Source organism: Empidonax traillii, unplaced genomic scaffold (genome assembly GCF_003031625.1).
Source record: "Empidonax traillii isolate 1590-97213 ecotype Southwest subspecies unplaced genomic scaffold, ASM303162v1 scaffold451:size1465578, whole genome shotgun sequence".
Lineage (NCBI taxonomy): Eukaryota > Metazoa > Chordata > Aves > Passeriformes > Tyrannidae > Empidonax > Empidonax traillii.
The window spans coordinates 825,520-846,613 of NW_020955644.1; the positions used below are offsets into that span (position 1 = coordinate 825,520).

Below are 21,094 nucleotides of genomic sequence, written 5' to 3' on the forward strand. Positions count from 1 at the left end.
TGTAACAGAAAATCAAACAAGGCAGTTTGAGTTGTGCAGAGGGAGATAAAATTCTCCATTTTTTGCAATCTGGTTATTTGAAGAAAGATCTCTGATGGAAGCACTGGAGCCGTGGCAAGTTTGAAGGATTAAAAAAAAAAAACAAACCATGCTTTAAAAAGACCCCACATGGCAGTTTTAATTTGAACAGTGAAATTCAGCTCAAAGAGCTTGAATTGGCTAAAACAAGAAAAAACATTGCTTGGTTTATAAACCCCTTTGGAAATAACCACTTGGGGATGTTTTTATTTGTCACAGGAGACTGATGTCTCTCCCCCTTTTTTCCTCCAACCACTGGGCAGCTTCAGCCAATCCAACCTTCTCCACGGGGTTGCTCCTTTGGTTCAGTGCAGCTCTTCTCCAGAGGTACAGAAACTTAATTTGCTAAAAATAGAGATACTGAGCCGGAAAATGGGAATAAATAGAGCAGTCAGTGTCTGCAGAGGAGGCAGGCAGTGCCTCTGGAGTGTGGTGGCACTCTCAGGAGCAGCTATCGTAGTAGGAGACTTTCTTTTTTATGGCATTTCGGATCTTTACCACCTGCTCCTCCAGCCCTGACAGCCTGGACCACTTGGACATCAAAGCCTTGTTGCTCTCCTGGATTTCTGTCTCTAAAGCTGAGGAGAGGAGAGAGAGCAGGGAAGGGGTTATGTGACGGTGGTTGGGCTGAGCCTCCCTCCTGCACAGCTCTGCTGGGGTGAGAAAAAACAACATCCCGCATTCCCTTCCATGGTGCCCCCCTGGAAAACTTCAGATTTATGGGCACAGCACCACCAGATGCAGCCCAAATCCCACCATCTCACTGCCAAAAGTACGTTATCTTCCTTATAATGTCTTTCCCTCACACCATGGGAGTCTCAGTGCATGAGATTGTTACATGCAGTTCAGGAGTCTTACTTTCCATCCTGAGCATGATGCCCAAGGTTTCCTCAAACAGAGCCCGTGCCTCCTGGCCTATGCTCTGTACTCTGCTGCCCTGCTCTCCCAGTGCTGGGCTCTGCTCCATCCTGCTCTTCAGCTCAGAGTACATTTGCTTCACTTGTTCAAAAGCCTGTGGAAAAGCAAATAAACAGTGCAAGTAGGATCACTCAGACTGTGGAGAAAGGGTTTTTCCAGCGTTCAATCCTGTTTAAATGTTAAATGGATGCTGCACTGGGGCTTTGTCCCTGGTATCATGCAAACGTGTCACAGCCTCTACTGATGAGATTGCATGAACAGGACTGGGATTAACAGAAGTAAGTCAGATCCACGTAAGTCAGATCCACCACAGGCTCCAAAAAACTCCATTCGCGACGCACTCAAAGACTGACTGACAGCTCAACAAGCTGCTCTGCCTCAGGCAGGACACACAGCAGAAATAAGCTTCTAGAAAAGAGCATCAGGATTGGGAAAGATCCCAGAAAAACTCAGCAGTGGGACCAACACCGCAGCTGATTAACAAGAAGCGGCGCACCGGCACACGAGCCGCGACCCGAGCAGGAAAACCCTCTCGTCTCGTGCAGAGCCACAGCTGGCTGGGCTGGCTGGGGAGGGGAGCGCAGCTGTGGCAGCCCCGGGGTGGTACCTGCTGGGCACTCCTGGCCTGCTGCCCCGCTGTCTCGGCCGTGTGCCGCGTGTCCGTGGCGCGCAGGCGGTTCTGGTCGGCCCCGCGCTGCAGCCGCTCCAGCCGCTCCCCCAGCCCGTCCAGCTGCACCCCGATGGCAGCCACGTTCTTCTGGGCTGGGCCGAGGACTGCCTCGATCTGGAAGGTAACAGGGAAGCCACTTTCAGCCCCTGCCCCTTGTGGGTTTTTCCTCTGTGACGGGCACAGCGCAGCCATGGAGGTTCACTGGTTCGGACTGCGGCGTTCCCAGCTGATTTCTGTCCACACAAGGGTGGGTGCTGGATGGCTCCAGTGAATTTGGCTCCACTTCAGGTCACCTACAGTGAACCTTAACCCCCCTTGCCTAGCTCTGTCTTGGAATGGCAACAGTGGAAGCATGAACCAGGCCTTGCATTCCGTCTGTGCAGCCAAGAATCCAGCAGGGACCATGACTGCAGTCTGGAGGAGCACACCAGCGAGGCACACTTTCACAGCCAAAGCTTCCCCAGATGCCACTTCCCTTCTGCTCTGGCTCAGGACTCTGAAAGTGGCCTCTACAAGGACTCTCCAGTTCCAAAGGGGTGGTGAGCAGGGCACGGGAGCGTTACTGGGAGGCGTCACTTACCTCATCAACGCGCTCCCGGATGAAGCGAAGGGAAGAGCCAGAGCCCCTGATGGCTCCCTGGGCCTCCAGGAGCATCGTGTTTGCCCGCTGCAGGTTCCCTACCACCTCCTCCACGCTGCCCTCCACAGCATTTGCCCGGTTCCTGGGGAAATGTGGGAGAGCAGGAGTGAGTGTAGGTAACTGCAAATTCAGGAATGCAGAGGTAAAATGAGGAAGGTTGAGAAGCAAGACAGGATTGCTGCTGAGAAGGTTGTAATCTCCGTCCCCCAAAAACCACGAAGCCTTAGTTCCACTTCATAGCCCCAGGACAGAAGAGACAAACCGAGAAGGGGAGATAAACCCCTTCTTTCAAACTGGTCAGAAACATTTATTTTGTAGGTGGTGCGTGAAAAAGTATTGAAGGGAAAGTAATAACCACTGAACCAGCTTCAGTGAATCCTTTTCTGCTCGCAGTGGGACTGTTCAGGATGGGTGGCAGAGCTCTCCATAGAAAACCAGACTCCCCTGTCTCATCACTTCCAGCAGGTTAAGCAGGTGTCAGACACTGTCAAGGAGTTTACAGACTCATCCCATTAACCTTCTCGCTGGGATAGTGCTGCGAGTCAACACGTGACAAAGCAGATGCTCCAAATTTGCAAGGACACCCTGTAATTACTTTTTAAGGGACCATGGAATAATCCTCCCCAACTTTCACCCAGAAAACAAATAGCCCATTTAATCTCCTCGTGCTCTCTTGTGCAATTAGGATGTAGGTCACCAATATCAAGGAACACCAGGGGCAACCCTGTCATCTCCCAGCAAAGAGATAAGAGAAAAGCCTCCATTAGTTCGGATAAAACCCTTTTCCTTCTGGTATCTACAAGAGGATCTATTCTTGGCAGCCAGATTTATTTGCACTGGGACTCCAGGGAAGTGTCTAGAGATTGCAGACTCATTCTTTTAGGCTCTGCATGGACACAGAATAGCAAGGCCTAAAACTTCAGATTGTGCAAGTCAGTACAGCTCAGGCAGAGTGGGATTTCAACCCCGCTGAGAACCACCACGTTCACTCCAGCTGAGTGACCCTCAGCTGCCAAAGGCCCTTGAACCCCAACCCACCTGGCCTGTTCTGCCTCCTGCTGAAGCTGCTTGGCCTTGGCAATGTCCTCAGCCGTCTGGGCAAGGATGTCCTCGGGGCACTGCAGCTGAGTGGCCAACTTCTGGATCTCAGTCATTTTTCTCAGGACTGCAGCGGCATCCGTGGGGAGACGCAGGGAGAGAACTGACTCACTGATTTCCTGGATAGCGGCAGGATCCGTGTCCTTGTCTGCAGAGCAGACAGACAGCCAGCATCAGGAATGGGAGAGGAGAAAGTGGGAATGCAAATGCAAGGGAGGAGAAGGGCTGTCACACACACAGCCTCCTCATTTCAGACACCTGCCGCCATCCACCCTGGATTCATCTCCTGGAATCCAACGTACTTCTCATTCACATCAGTGAAACCTTCAGGAAAGGACTGCAGTGATACCTTTAATTTGGCAATGAGAAGACCATGGCTAAACCCAGAGCACAGTCAGGCAGATCTCACTGAGCAGATGAGGGTGTGTTTCAAGACAAGCCCTTTTTTTTACTTCACAAATAAAAGTTAATGCATCAGAAGCAGGCAGAGCCCAAGGGACATTATCCCAGCGATTAGCTCAGAAATATCTTCACTCATCATTAACCCCAGGCAGCACCAAATGACCTGATTTTCTTATTCAGCTAATGCTCATGAGGCTCATTATGTTATTACAATCTGTCTGCAAACAATAAGTCATCCCATCGGTTTGTAGGACAACAAGGAATTCTCATCTGATTAACAGTCTCCTCCAGGGAAGGGTCATCTGTCTGTCTCTGGTAAGTGAGTGTGGCCAGAAAACATCTCTGCATTGGGTCACTGCTGGCTGCAGATCCTCAGAGAACACCAGCCATGGGGATGGGTTTGTCTTCCAGCCCCAGAGATAGCACAGAGGAGGACTCAGAGAGAGCTTCTGCCAACTCACAAATATCACCTTTCCAGAGGTAATATTTAAGATCAGTTCTTGTGAGGATGTTGGAAACCTCTCCCTGAAGCCCCACTCACAGCAGGTCAAGGCTGTGTGGTATCTCCTGCCCCACGGACCCCACAGGTGGTCCCCCAAATGCCTCTGTAAGGAAGCAGGCAGGGTGGCAGCCCAGAAAATCAACACAGAGAAGAGCTGGGATTTTCTGAGCTTCATCTGAACAGCAGGGTCGAGCCTGAGCAAGTCAATGGGCCAAACTACAACTGCTGGTGAAGTCACAGCCTTTGGGTACTGCTGCAATTTCTCTGTTTGCAGAAAACACCGTCCCAGCCAACCTTGCTGCCTCGGAGGACGTGTGTTACCTTTGCTATGTAAATACCCAGATAAACTGGATATCCAAGAGCTTAACTGGGCTGAGCCAACCAGCTACTCCCCTCTCCTATGTGCTCTCATACATAATACCAGCAGGGCAGTGATTGTCCCGCTGTGCTCACACCTCAAATCCTGTGTCCAGTTCCAGGCCCATCACTGCAAGAAAGATGTGGAGGGGCTGGAGCGTGTCCAGAGAAGGGAAGGGAGCTGGGGAAGGGTCTGGACAGTCAGTCCTATGAGAAGCAGCTGAGGGAGCTGGGGGGGCTCAGCCTGGAGAAAAGGAGGCTCAGGGGGGACCTTCTCACTCCCTGACAGGAGGGGGGAGCGAGGGCAGGGTCAGGCTCTGCTCCCAGAGAACAAAGGACAGGAGGAGAAGAAATGGCCTCAAGATGTACCAGGGGAGGGTCAGGGAGGAATTTTCATCATAGAAAAAGTGGTCAGGCATTAGAAGGGGCTGCCCAAGGAGGTGGTGGAGTCCCCATCCCTGGAGGTGTCCAAGGAAGGCCTGGATGTGTCACTCTGTGCCCTGGGCTGGGTGACAAGGTGGGGATCAGCTCTTTGAGGTCTTTTCCCACCTTAATGACTCTGTGATTCCACCATAACTCTAAGAACTAGTGTTTTCCATGAACAAACCAACATACCCCCCCCCCCAGCCCTCCCCAGGCTTTACAGGTGGCAGAACTACCTGACAAGAAGTCTCGAACCCTCTGGATGAACTGCCGGATGCGCCGCACGTCCCCTTCCATCTGGGTCCTGGTCACACCCAGCTGCTCCACCAGGCGCTGAGCGTTGCTCTGGATCTGGCTCGCAGACATCTCTGTCGTTTTAATCTGCAAAAAAACAACAATGGCCTGATGGAGCCACTTCTTCTTGACCTGGGACCCTCACAGCCCTGCCTCGACTCCGACTGAATTGAGAAAAGCACTCGGAAATGATGCTGTTCCGTGTTCTTAATGTGCTGGAGCTTTTAAGGGTCTGGAAATGTTAAAGGCTGAGGGCTGGACTTGCAAAGGAAGCTCTCAAAGAGGAACAGCACGATTTAGCTTTTAAAACACACGTTTGAAATGGATTTTGAATGACTTTGAAAACTCACTTTATCTTTGCAAGCCACTAACACATGAACTCTAGCAGAGAGCACCAAGTGCTGGAGCAGATATACCTGCAGAATCAGAGTTTTCCACACTCCCACCCCTTTTTCCACACTAGTCCCAAACCAGGAGGAAGACAGGCTTCCTTGGGACCTTTCCAGAGCCTCTCACACCGTCAGGTCTGTGGCTGCTCCGCTGGGGGAGGCAGGACCCACGTGTGCAGCAGGGAGCCTCCTGCTCAAAAAATTCCTAAATTTCTGAAGCTGCCGGAGGGATCAAGCCTCAAATAGAGTTTGATGTGGGGTTTTTATCACTCTCTCTACAGCTGTCCCCCCCCAAAGGTCCAAGCAGTGGGACAGGCAGTGCTGCCCACACTCACCAGCTGTGCCGTCTCGCGGAGCCGGGTGCTCAGGCTGCCGAATTCCCTGGATGCTTCCCCGGCTGCAGCCAGGGCTCCACTGGCCAGAGGGAAGATGCCATGGCAGGGCTGGCCAGGTCTGCAGGCAGAGCTGTTGTCCCGTGGGCAGAGCAGCCCCTCGCAGTGACCGGGTGTGCAGGTCTGCACTCGGAACCCACCACACACCTGGGGAGGGGAGAACAGGTGGGCAGGAGGGATCTCACCTGGGCAGGAGGGATCTCACCTGGGCAGAAGACACCCCAGTGCCCTCAGAGGGGGAACCCAGCACATCACACGGGCCAAAGGTTTGACAGAGCTACACACGTGCACAGCAGAGCTAAATGCCCCCACCTGAGCCAGCAACGCCAGCTCAGCATGTCCTCCCTGCCCCAAACTGGAGCAGGAGTAGGAGCAAAGCAGGAGTTAAACCCCAGTAGCTCACAAGGACTGACAGAGCAGGTCTGCACGGAGCAAACACCTCAGCAAAACACACTGTCCCACCTGCACAGTTTGCTTTGGGAGAGAGAACTGGATGAGAAGCCCCGGCCCTCCTGCCTGGACACCAGCAGTTTTAATTGCATGGCACCTTCTAGAGTTACCCCCCCCCCCCCAAAAAAAAAAAACACACTGCAGCAGAGGCATGGGCAGACCCAGAGCCAGGCTGGTGGCTCAGGAATGTGTTGGTGGCCTGAAAAGCAGAGAGGGGAAGCTGGTGGTCTCCACAGCAACCATGCATTAGGAGACATGGAAATGGATCTCCATGGCAATAACAACGCAGCAAAGGAGAAATAAGAGAAACCTCATCCAGAAATTAAGTGGATCTTTGAGATACAAGAACTGACACATGAGAGAGTCCCTGGAGAAAAAAAAACACATGGCTGGGAGGGGGTGCTGGGCAACGTTTTGGTATCAATGATCCCCAGGCAGGGGATGCTCAGCCAATTCTCCACTGATGCCCACAGCAGCAGGTTGCTTTGATGCCATTTCTGACTCTGCCCTGCCCTGCTGGACTGTCTGAGGAAAGACACACAACTGTAGGATGAGGTTTTGGCCTCCTGAGCACTTCCAGGCCCTCTGAAAACCAGGTAAACGCAGCTGGGAGGTCGGAAAACCACTTTGCATCTTTTACCTTGTTTATGACAGGGGTCAAGTTGGGGGATGAGGCCATCTCTCCCTGCAGGGTCAGCAGCCTGGAGGTGGTCCCTGCAAGCCCCCCCTCCAGCCCCTCGGCGCTCCTGCGGCTCTCCCGGGCCTCAGCCAGCAGCCCAGAGGCACTGGCAACCAGTCTGTTGGCATTGCTGGAGGTCTGGTAAGCAGATCGGATGGTCTTGAAGGCTCCTGCAGGAATCAAGAGCCCAAAATGACACAAAATGACTCATAAATGCAGCACAGCCACCTCAGGGAAGGCGCCGGCTCTCCCCTGCGAGTGGATGTGTGCGGGGAGGAGCGGGATGCAGCCGGAGTGATTAGTCACCAAGGCACCACCAAAAAAGCTGCTTTCATTTCCAAATGCCTTTCAGCCCTTCCTTCGGTGAGCCAGAGGTCTCCTGAAGGGCTGAACTGCGAGCTGGACTCAAAAGATTAAAAGAAAGCTGAAGGAAGATGACGTGCACATGCTGACCCTGGGATTTGGCGGGGGCAGGACAGTTTTCAGAGCCTTTTCCCTGGTTCCTGGGCAGCCCCACCATTCCTGGAAGGAAAGTGGTCAGAACGTGGAGCTCTGAGCCCTGCATGGATGGGGAGGTGCAGAGTGGACCTGTTCCCCTGGCACATCCCCAGCCAGCTGAGAGTGGAGGGGACGGGAATGAGACCCTTGAAGAGCAGGAGCTGTAGCAGAATCTCATGGCAGCCAAACCCAGCATCGCCACAGGGCTTAATTAGCTCTCCTCCCAAGTGCCTGGCAGCTGCCTGGCTCTCCTCCCCACCCCTCCATCCCTTCCATCTGTGCAAAACCTTCATTATCAGCTGCCTCATGGGTTTGGGGATGCTCTCCCAGCAGGGTCCCACCCCTTCCCACTGCTCCCCAGCAGTGCAGCTTGTGCTGGTGGAGAGCAGGGACACAGAGTGAGCTGCCCAGCCCCAAAAGACTGGAGCAAACACCCCAGTAATGTGAAATCCCAGGTCATGGGCCAGAGGCTGCTCCAAATCTGACAGTGAGTTAAAAACCTCATTACTCATTCACATGGCCGGTGGGAAACCACCAGGCACAGTCACATTGAGGTAAATTAATAGCTGCAAATGAAGAGGTATTAAAGCTGCAGATCTGTACCTGACAGGTCCGTGCTGAGGCTGGTTTCAAACTGGGTCTTCTTGCTCTGATACTGGGAGTTAGTGAGGAACAAGCTGCTGTTAAGGGCTTCCAGCTCCCTCGAGAGGGAGGCGGTGTCATCCAGAAAACGAAAGTCAGGATTGATGCCTCGGAGCTGCTCTCTGGGAGAGAGAAAAAGCAGAAAATGTGAGTTCAAGTAGAGGGCAAAGCACCTGCAGACAGAGAGCAGGATTCAGCAGGGCCATCTGTGCTGGGGCACTGCCAAGTGGCATTTCTGAGCCCAGAGATGGCCAAGGACAAGCCAAAGGTAGCAGAGAGCAGGGCTGGGCTGCAGCTGCCCCACACCAGAGTCATGCCCATGCAGGGACCAGGCACGCTGGCTGTGCCCTGGGAATGCCAACCACCCACAGCCTGCCCACCCACCATCCTCCTGCCTGGGTGACGTGCTGCACAGGACAGGCACACGTGGCAGGGCTGTTCTCCTGCATCCCCGCTCACCTCATGAGCGGAGCAGGATATTTCAGGTGCAGGAAAACCCAAAGCACGACACGTGCAAGCGGCTCGGGGTGGCAAGAGAAGAGAGAAGAACACCAGCATCTCCTCCTGGCTAAGGAGGGTGGGTCAGGGATGCAGCCACTGCCCCTCACCTGACGGCAGCCAGCATGTTGCCCACCTGGGCCAGGCCCTGCTGTGTCACAGAGGAGTGGCCAAGGATGCCCTGTGCCTGCTGCACGTTCCCCTCGGCCTGGGCGAGGCGGGGGCCGAGGTGGGACCCCCCGGTCCCGACGGGCAGCCGAGAGGTGGAGTTGCTGAGCCCGGCCTGGCGCAGGCGGAGGCGCTGGATGTCCCCGTCGTGGGCCTGGAAGCAGGGGTGGCACAGCTGGCACTCGGGGTAGGTGCTGCAGTGGCCCCGCTGGCACTGGTCGCAGCGGCGCCCGGTGACCCCCGGGCGGCAGAGGCACCGCCCCGTGGCCTTGTCACACCCTGCCCTCTCCGTGCCCTGGAAGTCGCAGTCGCACTCTGGGGGATGGAGAAGAGGAGAGGTGAAGCCCCCCCGAACGTGGTGGTTGTGGTGAAAAAGTTGTATCGGTGCAAAACCAGCCCCTGTCAATGGGGTGCCAACCCAGCCTGACGTCCGTGCCCACCCATCAACTCCTGTGGCGTCTGGGATGAAGGTGGCAGGGGAATGGAAGGAGCACCCAAGTCCAGGAGTTTCCCCAGCCCCTGACCCTGCAGGGCCAGATGAGAGTGGCCCAGGAACTCACCCAGGGCTGCTGGGAGGGGACTGATAGATATCTGAAGATGGGGTGAACCAGGAGGATGTTCCAGAGAGGAAAACCTCTCTTGCAAAACAGGGTGGGAGCGTGGACGTCAGGACATGGGCCAGGTGCTCTTTTTCCCGGATAATCCATGATTTTCCAGTGAAAAAAAACAAGGAGCCAAACCAAAACAGGTGGTCTCTACCTGTGCAGCCTCCCTGGGCGTCTCTGTAGTGCCTGTCTGGGCACAGCTGCTGCTGCATGGCCGAGCACGTCCGTCCCGTGAACCCTTCTCTGCACGGACACTGCCCTGAGAACTGAGGACAGAGAAACATCAGGGACACTCATCCCTCCAGGGAAAACTCTCCCTCAGCTGCTCTTCACCACTAAAACCAGCTCATGGACCACCTTCTCCACTCAGCCTGTGCCCCAGGACATGCCTGTGTCAGGCTGCAGGCTCAGCCCTGGGGGTGCAAACGGGCTCCAAACAGCCCAAGCACTGCGAGGAGCGTGTTAAGCTTTGTTTCAAAAACAAAGCAATCGCCCACAAGCAGCTGCTTTGCCATCTCAGGTCTCCTCCCCTCACTGAGCTGGTTTGGGACCTATCTTTGGCTCTTAGAATTTGTCATGTGCTTGGGTTTGTTTTTTTTTTTACATTTGACTTTAATTTTCCCAGTTGCCTCTTAAGCCTGAAGTGACACACATGCTTTTCATTGACAAATGAGGATAATTAACTTCCCTTGCCTGTATGAAGCTGTCTTATTAGGACTTCCTTGCTAAATATCAGGCTTGTTAAAATGACTTAATCTTGCCTTGATAATTACCACCTTCTTTCATTTTCCTGAGTAGTCTGTCATGTGTTTTCCAGGAAAGGGGAAAAGGAAAATAAGAGTGGGATGTGCTGGGGGATGCACGGTGCTTTTTGTGAAGGCTCCCACGGATGGGAAGGGACAAAGGAGCCACCCAACAGGTGGGTTTGATGCTCTGAGAGATCCCCAGTGTGGTGCTGCCCAGTGGGGACACAGAGCCACCGGCCAGGGCAGCCCCTCACAGCAGCGTTTGTGGGGTTGGGAGAGGGAGAAAGAGAGCAAGCTCAGGGAAATGAGAGAGAAATACTGCTGAAGGCAGTGGAGCCAGCCCTCAGGGTGGGCAGGGGGGTACCTGGTTGCACTGGGGGCTGTGGGAGCCGCGGGGGTGGCAGTCACAGGGCCGGCAGCCCTGTCCGCTGCCCATGTCCCAGTGCTCGGCCGCGCACTGGTCGCAGTCATTGCCCACCACGTTGGGCAAACAGAAACATCTCCCTGTCTCATCATCACAGGGCATGTCCTGCCGTGTTCCCAGAGCGTTGCAGGTGCACCCTGAAACAAGGAGGGGGTTGTGAAAAATGGGTGCAGAGCACTAGCCTGGCTTCCCACAACACTGGGCTCACCCAAAGGTGAGCTCTCCCCTCTCCCCCTTCATACTCGAACTCAAGAGACCTGCACCCCTGCCCTAACACCACCCCTGCCCTAACACCACCCCTGCCCTGCCCTGCACGGCCAGGGAGGTGCTCAGGATACAGCTGGACACGCCCCCCAAACTCCACTTTCCCCGTGCTTTTTGCCACATTTACACCTAAGACAGGTCACAGCCTGAGCAAGGAGGTTTTATAAACCTTTGCCAAACGGGGCTTTGGCATGAAAACCCCAAATCAAAGCTGGGAGGTGTCTCAGGGGGTACTCACTGCGGCACCCCAAGGGGTTGGGGTTGGCCAGCTGCGTGAAGCCTGGTTTGCAGAGGTGGCAGCGATCCCCCTGCACGTTCTCCTTGCAGACACAGCGCCCTGTCAGCGGGTCACAGGCAGAGCCCGGCACGGTGCCATCAGGGTCACACTCACAGGCTGGGAAAGGGGAGGAAACATCACAGCTGAGGGGTGACAGGGGGCTGGGGAAGGTGGACACATCACAGCTGAGGGGTGACAGGGGGCTGGGGAGGGGGCTGTGGGGGGGCTAGAGGGTGTAACTGTGCACTCACGCAGACAGGCTTCAGGGTGGGCGAGATCCTGCTGCTGGTTGCGAAAATAGTTGGGTTTGCAGCGCTCACAGTTGTTGCCTTCAGTGTTGTGCTGGCAGTCATCACACACCCCCCCGCTGGCCCCTCCAGTGGCCCGGTACAGCTCAGGGTCGAAGTGGCACGAGGCTGAGTGACCATTGCAGTCGCACCCTTAAAAAAAAAACCCCAAGGAGTTGGAGCTGTCACTGGGCAAACCCCTCCAGCAGCGGCAGCTGCGGCACTAGAGGGTGCCCGAGGCTCCTGTGTGACACGGTGACACCAGTTAACCGCCCCAGCATCAAAGTGGCACCACTGGCTGAGCACTGGTGCAGCCCCTGAGCAGCATCGCCCGGAGCAGAGCCCGGCGTGCCAACCTGCCAGGGGCAGCCCTGTTTCCATCCAGCCCCACAAAGCATCCCAAGAGAAGGTCTCACGGCTCGCTCCTGGAGGATTTAGGAGAGGGAAAGGCGTGGAACATACTCTGGCACTCGTGGGGATCGTGGTCCTCGGCGGGTGCCCAGGGCCGGGCGTTGTAGAGGTCGGCGCAGCGCTCGCAGTGGGGACCGGCCGTGTTGTGCTGGCACACGCAGTGCCCATGGACCTGCTGCAGAGACACTGGGTCACCCCTCCTGGCTGCCAGTGGCTCAGCTCAGAGCCCTCATCCTCCTGGCCTGCTCCTGCCCCCGTTCCCTGCGCAGGGATGAATCTCCAGCAGCCAGGACAGGCTGTTCCTCGCTCGCTCCCACCACCCCTGCCACCCACCTGAGGGCAACCCAAGCGTAATTTGGGGACAAGAAAATCCCACAGCAGCCAGCAACCTTGCACTGGCAAATCCTCCTGGGTGTGCAGGAGCCTGCTGAAACCACCTGTGTGTCCCCCACCCTGCTGAGTGCTGGCAGGAGCAGTTCCCCCCCAGAGCCAGAATTCCCACTGACACTGAGCTTCGTCTCTCCTTAAAAAGCCCCTCCACCTTCTTCCCGACACAAAACGGGGCTACAGAGCGGGGGGTAGCGCAGGCTGCTGACCCACAGCCACCACCCCACTGCTGCAGGCAAAATGGGGCACTGTTTCCCTCAATTATGAGCACTCAAAAGCCTCCCCTGCCCCATTTCTGGTCAGGCCGGCCAAGGTCTCCCAAGGAGCGTTCTGGGCGCATGGTGGAGCCTGACACTACGGAGCTCGTGTCTCGGCTTTTCCCGAGGCTCACCGTGGGGTGCTGGCCTCCAGAAGGGGCACAGCGGTCGGCGTGTCCGTGGCAGAAGCAGCTCCCCAGCACCCTCATCTCCGTCACGGCATAGAAGGTGCTGGGGGAGTGGTACCCCTGGCGTGGGATGTGCGGCAGCCCCGTGAAGTTGATCCGCAGGTTCGTGAAGCGCCCCAGCTCTGTCGGGGAGCAGGGACAGGGGTGAGGGGGCAGCAGGTACCCAGGTGCCTGCAGGTAGTCAGGTGCTGCAGAAGCACTTTGCAGCTCGTGTGGAGGCTTGGAGCGAGGCAAGGAGGCACCGGCACGAGGGGCAGAAGCTGAGCCATCAGCAAAGGCCAGATGCTGCTCCTTGGTACCCCAGAGGCACCAAGACATCAGCTCAGGCTCCTGCTCCCCTGGGGTTACCCCAGCTCAGTCTTTCCACCACCTGTAGGAAGAACCACAAGGTGCCTCATTCCCGTCTCCCTTCCTCAGATATGAAAGAGGATGGTCACTCACTATCGACAGCCTGGCTGTAGGAGGTGCTGATTGTAGACGCCAGGTCTTGGACACTGAATGTCACCTTAGAAAGAAAAAAAAAAAAAAAAAAGAGGTACTGGATGGCCATGGGCTCCATCCTTCAGGTGTAGAAGACTTCCAGGCTACCACGTGCCTCTGCAGTGTTGCCCAGGCCTCCCACCCCAAACCCAGGGCCACAGAACCACCCCCCAAACCCTACCTTGCCCCCCTGCGTGGGGTGTCCCTGCAGGGGCTGGCACCGAGTGTCCTGCCAGCTCTCGGGGGAGCCCCGAGGCACGTGGGGGAAGGCGGTGGCACAGTCAGAGGCCAGGTACTGGTACACCTGCCAGGTCCTGCCGAGGTCGGTGGAGCGCTCGATCAGCATCGCAGCGGGAAGTGGAGACTGCAGGGCAGGGAGAGAGGCACGTCTGTCACAGGCACACCACAGCCAGCTCCTGCCCTGGCACTGCCTGTCCCTCCTCCACCTCCCATCAGTCTCTGCAGGCTGATGGACTAATCCCCTTCCCTGCAGGTTGCCAACAACTTTTGGGATCCCTTCACCTCAGCCAGCCCTGCTTGCAGCCACAAAGCACACACCTGAAAGGAAACTTTTCACCTGGCTTTCAGGGGATGGGAGCCCACCACCCTGCTCTGCCCCTCCCAGTGGAATGGAATTCCCAGTTCTCATGGGCAAAACAGGGGAAAAAGAGGGGCAGGGACCCCAGCATGCTTCCTGTCGGCAGCCTGAAGGAAGCACCGAGATCCCCACGGCCACGGGGAAACAGCAGGGTCCATCCAGCACCATCTGCAGCCTCCTGAGGAGCAGAGATGCTGCACACAGACACAAACACTCACCCTGAAGAGCAGCATGATGCTGCCCAGCTGGAAGGTCTGGTCCAGGTCCAGCTGCAGAGAGACGCGCTCGGCACCTGCGGGCACAGAGAGGCGGCTTCAGAGGGGCACACTGGGGGTTTCGGGAGGATAAACCGCTTTGCTGCCCGAGCCAAGCCGGTTATTTCCTTCTTTCCTTGCCATCTGCTGAATTCAACACCTTCTCCTCTTCCCCTCAGGCTGGTTATTGCCTTTGGGGTACCCCAAAGACTCACCATTCTGGGACTGCCACCAGCGCGCGTGTCCGGCCGAGGACAGGACATTGGCCACCCGGTGGCCGTTGTAGGTGTGTGGCAAACGGGAGTCACACCTGCAGCATTTCATGCTCCACTGGAAGACAAAGGACAGGTGGAAGTGACCATCCCAGTTTGGCTGGAGGGAAAGACCTCGGAGATGAGCGGCCCAAGTGCAGGTCGGGCTCGACCAGGAGCAAAAGGCACCAGTAAAGCTGGTTTGTAGAGAGCTGAAAGGGCTGCAGGACTGACAACACACAGGACTCAAATCTCCCCTTCACCCTTCATTATAAACCACAACTCCTGGGTTTATGGACTAATTAGTAAAACCAATACGCTTTCTCCTAAAACAGATTTTTGGCAAACCAGCAAAAATGCCTTTTTTTAAGCACACACCCCCCCCCCCCCCGCCCGTTTTCCACGATGCCAACACTTGATAGAATGTTCTTTACAGCTTTTCAGGACTAGTTCGCCTTTTCCACACAGCCCAGGGAGCTGTTTGGGTGAACAGAAAGGCCTTTCTCTCTCCTCCAAAAGCTCCGGGCGATGCTCGGCCCCCCCTGAGCTCTTCCCCAGGGAGCAGAGCGGGAGCAAACAGCTCAGGGGGTGAGAAGTCAGGGGGTGGGAAGTCGAGCGGCTCAAAGTTCAGCCCTTCACTTGAGCAAGTAATTGAAGGAGCAAAAGGAGATGGAGCCCAGGCAATGTGGGGCCGGGAGAAAACGGTCCCCTGGGGAGCAAACAAATGCTGCAAGTTTGAATAACCAAGCAACGCTCCTGCAACCACCACACCACGGGGGGTTGACGGGTCGGTGCAGCTCATGAGCAGGCTCAGGAATGAGTAGAAAGCAGCAGGAAAGAGGTTGAGCAAGAGAGGGGGAGAAGGAGAGGCTTGGACACTGGCCAAGGGGAGAGGCAGGCACGGGGTGGGCGAGCAGGTTGGGTGAGGACCACCTCGAAATGGGAGGGAGACACCCAGGTGAGGCCAAGGTGGGGAAGGGCAGGTCCCTGGGGGGTGGTAAATGAGCAGATGATGCCAGAGGCTGCAGCAGCATCCCATGGGGAAAAACATCCGGAAGCACTGGGAGTGGAACAAACGCCAGGGACTGCAGAGGCCACTGGGAGGGGAAAGCTGCTGCTCAAGATGCAAAAGGAAGTGCTCAGCATCTACAGCCTGGTGAGAAACAGGTTGCCCAGAGAAGCTGTGGCTGCCCCATCCCTGGAAGTGTCCCAGGCCAGGTTGGACGGGGCTTGGAGCAACCTGGGCTAGTGGAAGATGTCCCTGCCCATGGCAAGGGGTGGAATGAGATGAGCTTTAGGGTCCCTTCCAACCCAAACCATTCTTTAATCCTAAAATACCAGTGGCCCAAGCAGTAAAGCAAACTCCCAAATGGAGCACTGACACATCCCAAATCCTGAGGAATTGGGGAAGGTGGATCACAGTGTTTGCCAGTGATGGCAGGAGCTGGTCTTGATGGCGCAGGGCAGGACAGCTCAGAAAGTTCATCCTGGGAGGAAAGAGGGATGAAAAGGGGCAGAGGAGCAGAGTGTGGCTGACACAGGCACAGCTGGCAGGGGGCAGGCAATGAGATACCCTGCTGCAAGGGCTGGCAGTCACTGCAGTGGCATTAGGTGACACCAGAGGCACAGGCATGTTTGGGACCCCAGTGATGGGATCAGCTTTCAGCGACTGAGCAGGGACATCGAGTGACAAGTGACAAATAGCACTTGACAGCCATCTCTGTGCTTAAACCTCCCTTCTAATACTTGAAACAAATGAGCTAATTCCAACCACAACACTAAAAAACTTGTTCTGGGGTCAGGAGGGGCCTGTGCCCACAAGGGCAGCTGGAGGTGGCATTCAGGGCCACAGCAGCATCACAATTACTGATTTCCCCTTTTAAAAGTGATATATGGTTTACACCTACTGCCTCACTCCTCAAACAGGCTCAGCTAAGCCAGTCCCTTATTTTTACAAAAAAGGACTTGGTTTCATAAGAACCTAATTTTTTTTTCCAACATTTTAAAACTTATGGAAAATCAATGGCACATTTTATCCAGAATCATGTTTTTGCTTGCTCTCTCACAAAACTGCACAAGGACGAGGGTGGCCTCACCAGAAGGCACCAACTGGTACCACAGCAGCTGCAAAGCCACCCAGAGGTGGTTGGGCAGCAGAAAAAGATGTGGGCTCACACCTTGGGCTGGTTTTAATCCCTAACAAAGCCCAGACCTGGCTCTGCTCTGTCCCAAACCTGGGAACCTTTCCTCAGCTAGGTGGATTATGAGGAGAGATGATCACTTTAAACTCATCTGTTTCCACACTATTTTCTCCAATCTTTACATTCTCTGTCTATAAACGTCCCAGAACAGGAGTTGTATAACCACAATATTTATAACAATATCGCACAGTAAGCAAACAGAGAAATCAAAATATATCATCTCGTGATTTCCCTGGCTCTACCAACTCCTCCTGGCTCTGCCAGTGAGAATCACAAATAATTCAATCAGGTCCAGGCAGAAGAACTCATTTCAGATAATAACCACCAGCAGCAAATTGTCGGGAGCTGCAGGAATTATCCACAGAAATAATCTACTGGACAATTGCCAACAGTGATTAAACTTCACACCAGTTGTGACTGTGCCTGGCAAAGGGGAAAGGAAGGTTTTCTGCAAGGGGAAAGGTTAATCTCGGTTAAATTATTCATTAGGAGTGATTCGTGCATACTTATTGGATCGTTCACACAGCCACAGACACCAGTGCTCTCCAGTAGCTACTCTGCAGCTGCAACCCCGCTTAAAATGCGGTGCTGAGTAAAAATGAAGCTTCAACTGTGTGAGACAGACCCTCCCCGGGCAGCCCGGGGCTGTGCTACGTGCAAAAATCTTCTATTTTTTTCCTTTTTTTTTTTTTTTTCTTTTTCTCAGCTTTTTAAGTAAGGCTAAAATTAACACTGGAAGCAAAAATTCGTTTCACGTCCTCGGAGCAAATTGTGAAAGGCCGGGATTGCACAACAGGAGGGTTTGCTCTTCCCGACGGTGCCTATGTGTCTCAAAGTTCCTCGGGACAGAGGGAAATACCAAAAATGACAGCCCAGAGCCGGGCTGAGGGGAGATTTTACCAGGCACAGACCTTCCTCCAGCTCTCTCCTTTTTTTACCAGGCTCAGCAGATCCCTCGGAGCTGGGCCAGGAATAGACAAGGGACAGTGAAGAGGTCTGGGTTTAAACTGGGTCACCAACCCCTGGGGCATCCCTGGCTCTCCAGCACGTCCTCCCCTCCCTGCCAGGCAGAGCAGAACTGGGCTGGGTGGGAGGAGGTGTGGGATGGGGGCTGGAAAGGACGTCAGGAAGGTAAAAGAGGTTGTAGTTCCGCAGGGAAAGCGCTAACAGACCTCTGTGCCCCCAGGCTAGTCCGAAGAGTCACCAAAAATACGAGTTGTGGAGGTTCTGAGATTAAGGGAAATTCATTCCAGACTCCTGAATGATAATTCACCACACAGTCAATTCAGTGTTGGGAATAAACAGACTCATGTCTTAGAAATAACAGAGAGGGGGAAAAAAATCCCCTCAGAACAACCACCAGCTACTGTCAAAATGCCCACGTGTGACACACTTCTGCAGGGTTTTGCTGCTCTCCTCCTGCTCTGACCTCCTGAACCAGCTCCTGAGCAGCCTCCCCTGCTTCCCTGCTCATGCAGGGACTGCGAACCTCAAACGATTTTAAGCTGATGGACTCCGACCAAAGTAATTTGAGGAGCTGCCATTTTTAATGTGAGCAGAGAGCCCTCGAAATGAAACCTCCTGGCAGAGGAGCACAACCCCAAAATAAACCCAGCTTATTCATCAGCAAAAATGGGAAGCTGCTGCTCTCCAGTCATGAAACAGAGACCTTTCATAGCCGTGGAGACCTCAGTGGTCCTACATTTGACCAGGGAGAGCACTGTGTCAGTGCTGCTGGCACAGCCTCCCACAAGGGAGCCCTGTGTGCTCTTACACAACTGATATTCTATAGGGACAGTAATTCCTGGTCTAAGTTTATTTTGGGACCAGCTGGAAAGCAGTGGGAATTTATACATATACAGAGAGAGATTAAAGGTTATTAAAAACTAGGGTGGGCAGCAGCGAGAAGTTACCTGGGGAATAAAGGCACCTGCAAAGCCAAGTTATGTAATTCTCTGTTCCAACCCATTTTCCTGCCCTGTTAGCTGCAGGACAGGGCTATGCCAGGCTCGTGCCTGTGAAGTCATCTATACATTTTCCATGGGAAAAGGCAGTAGAAGTTACCCACAGTTGTGTCATCATGGCTAAACTTCCCAGTGAGCAACTGAGATTTGCTGAGCTGGACTGGCTTTCCAGTTTGAAACGCAGATATATGTCATGGAATCTCCTGAGTTGGAAGGGACCCACAAGGATCATCGAGCCCAGCTCCTGGTCCTACACAGGACAGCCCCAAAATCCCACCATGTACCTGTGGTTCTCTTAACCACAACACTGATGTCGAATCCTTGCTTGGCCTGTTGGAAACGACACTGAAAATGAGCTCCAGGGTTAAGCTCAAAACACAAATGGAGGGCTGTCTCCCACCACGTGTGTCACTTTGCAGTCATGTGACAAGGAAAAAAAAGGGTGCAGAGAAGGGAGGAGGGAAAAAAATAATGGAAAATAGGCATTTTCCTTCTGCACATCCACTGCAGGTAGGGACATATCCCTGCAGCAAAGAGCAGGGTGTGTCTGAATGCCTGAATGAGATAAGCACCGAGCAGCAACATGTGGTTGCTGTATCACCCTCAACAGGTCGGGAATACAAATTATTCAGTGCAAACCCCTGACGTGACGAGGAAGAACCCAAAAGTAGAAGCCCTGCTTTGGTCACGTCCTGTCACGGTTATGTCACGATTTTGTGGGTGCATTTTTCTGCGTAAAAAGCTCGAGCCTGACTGATGATGTGGGTCTGGAAAGCAAGTGAGCTGGGAGGCACAGCTTTCCAGCCTCTTTCTCCCATGTTCCAACTTGCCAAGGGCCTGCTGGAGCACTCAGGAAGCTTTGGCTGGGCACCCAGCTCCCTGACTGACTCATGCAGGTGGGCAAAGCAGATGGAACCCTCAGACAGCAGCAGCACAGCAGGCAGAAGCATTAGTCTGGCACTTACTCTCCCTCCCAGACATTGGCCTGTATTTTTGGAAGCAGCCAAGCAGGAGCTGGTGCTGAGGCACCAGAGATGCTGCAGCCCAGCCCTGCCAGGCAGCTGCGACCATCCATCAGCAGAGGAACCCCTTCTGCTGTGCCAGGAGCTCCAGCAGGCTCACATTTCCCTCCCCCTGACTCATGGAAGGATCAGGCTTCTCTGGTAACTCTCAATTCCCACCTGGATGGCTCCCTGTCACCACGACACAAGGGGTGATAAAGGTGACTCCCCACCCTTCACATCCACCAAGTGCCCACGAAGAGCAGCTGAGAGGAGGCTGAAAATCCTGGTTCTTACGCCAACAGCTCCCAGGGCTGGGGTGTGAGGACCCACACAGCTGTCACACACACCCCTCTCTGCTGTAAATTGCACCACAAGCACAGGGACACACAGCTCTGCTCCTCTCCTGCCTGTTTGTCTGGGAAAAGATTTCACAGGGACGTGCAGGGTGCTTGGGATGCTCTTCTAAACTAATAAAGCAACCAGAAAAATCTGTGGCTACTTTCTAGCTGTGAATATGTCAAAGCAAAAGCACTGCATGACCCTGGAGGAAAGAAAGCCTCTCCCTACAGAGAAGGGCTGATCTTTGCTGGGTGTGAACATGGCACAGGACAGGTCCCACTGCTTCCAGCAGCAGAGCAAGGGGCCACAGGCAGGCACAGCCCTCATGCTGTCATTTAGAAGGGCCAGGCCAGGCCAGGGGACTTGGGATTTGATAGTCCATGTGAAAAACACAGTGTGCCCTCCCTAGGCTGGAGTACAGCTACTCTGTGCTCCTCTCACAGTGCTATGCGTCTGTTTATATTTATATCTGTATAAGATGTATATTTACATATATATTATATCTTTTCAAAGGAAGAGATGTGTTAACTGAGCCTTGGAATCACACCCCAGTCCATCAGAGTCTTTCCAGAGAATCGTTCCTCTCCGACTCCAAATCCAGGCTCGCTCATTTTCCTGTTTTATTTTCAGTTTCCCTCCTGCTTTCCCTTTCCCTGCTGACTCCACCAGCCATTTCCCGAGCACTGAGTGATTTCCAAGCCACTCCATTGGCCTGCCTGGTTTCCACCCCCCACCACTTCCCTGGTCACCACCGCAGTCCCCTGTGCTATAAATGGCAATTGCCGAGTGTCCCTCCAGGATTTCACTAGACCAAGCCTGCAGCCAAGGAGTGGAGCAATCAGGAGTGCAAAGTATAAAGGTTAGAGGGATCTGGAGCTGGGGCAGACAATGGAGCAGAGGCTGAAGTTGATAAGTGACCCACCAGAGTTGCAAAAGAGGGGCCCTGGGGCCAGCAGGGAGCAGACGGGCAGCACTGACCAGCTGGCACCAGGGAGAGCAACCCCTCGTCCCATGCCCTCTGCTGAGATTGCAAAACCACCTCCAAATTTGGCCAAAAAA

General features: G+C 54.4%; 1 protein-coding gene across 1 annotated transcript in view; it reads right to left on the bottom strand.

The window, feature by feature from the left end:
* Window positions 1-163: 163 nt before the first annotated feature.
* LAMB3 (laminin subunit beta 3) overlaps window positions 164-21,094 on the bottom strand; it is a 24,026-nt gene continuing 3,095 nt past the window's right edge. The window contains exons 3-22 of the mRNA XM_027895174.1: window positions 14,492-14,606; window positions 14,241-14,314; window positions 13,606-13,788; window positions 13,386-13,449; window positions 12,891-13,066; window positions 12,164-12,287; window positions 11,666-11,854; window positions 11,376-11,531; window positions 10,814-11,010; window positions 9,858-9,969; window positions 9,041-9,413; window positions 8,394-8,554; window positions 7,254-7,462; window positions 6,107-6,310; window positions 5,325-5,469; window positions 3,345-3,552; window positions 2,247-2,388; window positions 1,604-1,780; window positions 937-1,090; window positions 164-656 (exon numbers count right to left, since the gene is read on the bottom strand). Coding sequence (XP_027750975.1) covers window positions 520-656; window positions 937-1,090; window positions 1,604-1,780; window positions 2,247-2,388; window positions 3,345-3,552; window positions 5,325-5,469; window positions 6,107-6,310; window positions 7,254-7,462; window positions 8,394-8,554; window positions 9,041-9,413; window positions 9,858-9,969; window positions 10,814-11,010; window positions 11,376-11,531; window positions 11,666-11,854; window positions 12,164-12,287; window positions 12,891-13,066; window positions 13,386-13,449; window positions 13,606-13,788; window positions 14,241-14,314; window positions 14,492-14,606 — 3,300 coding nt within the window. The 3' untranslated portion in view covers window positions 164-519. The remainder of the gene's footprint in view (window positions 657-936; window positions 1,091-1,603; window positions 1,781-2,246; window positions 2,389-3,344; window positions 3,553-5,324; window positions 5,470-6,106; window positions 6,311-7,253; window positions 7,463-8,393; window positions 8,555-9,040; window positions 9,414-9,857; window positions 9,970-10,813; window positions 11,011-11,375; window positions 11,532-11,665; window positions 11,855-12,163; window positions 12,288-12,890; window positions 13,067-13,385; window positions 13,450-13,605; window positions 13,789-14,240; window positions 14,315-14,491; window positions 14,607-21,094) is intronic.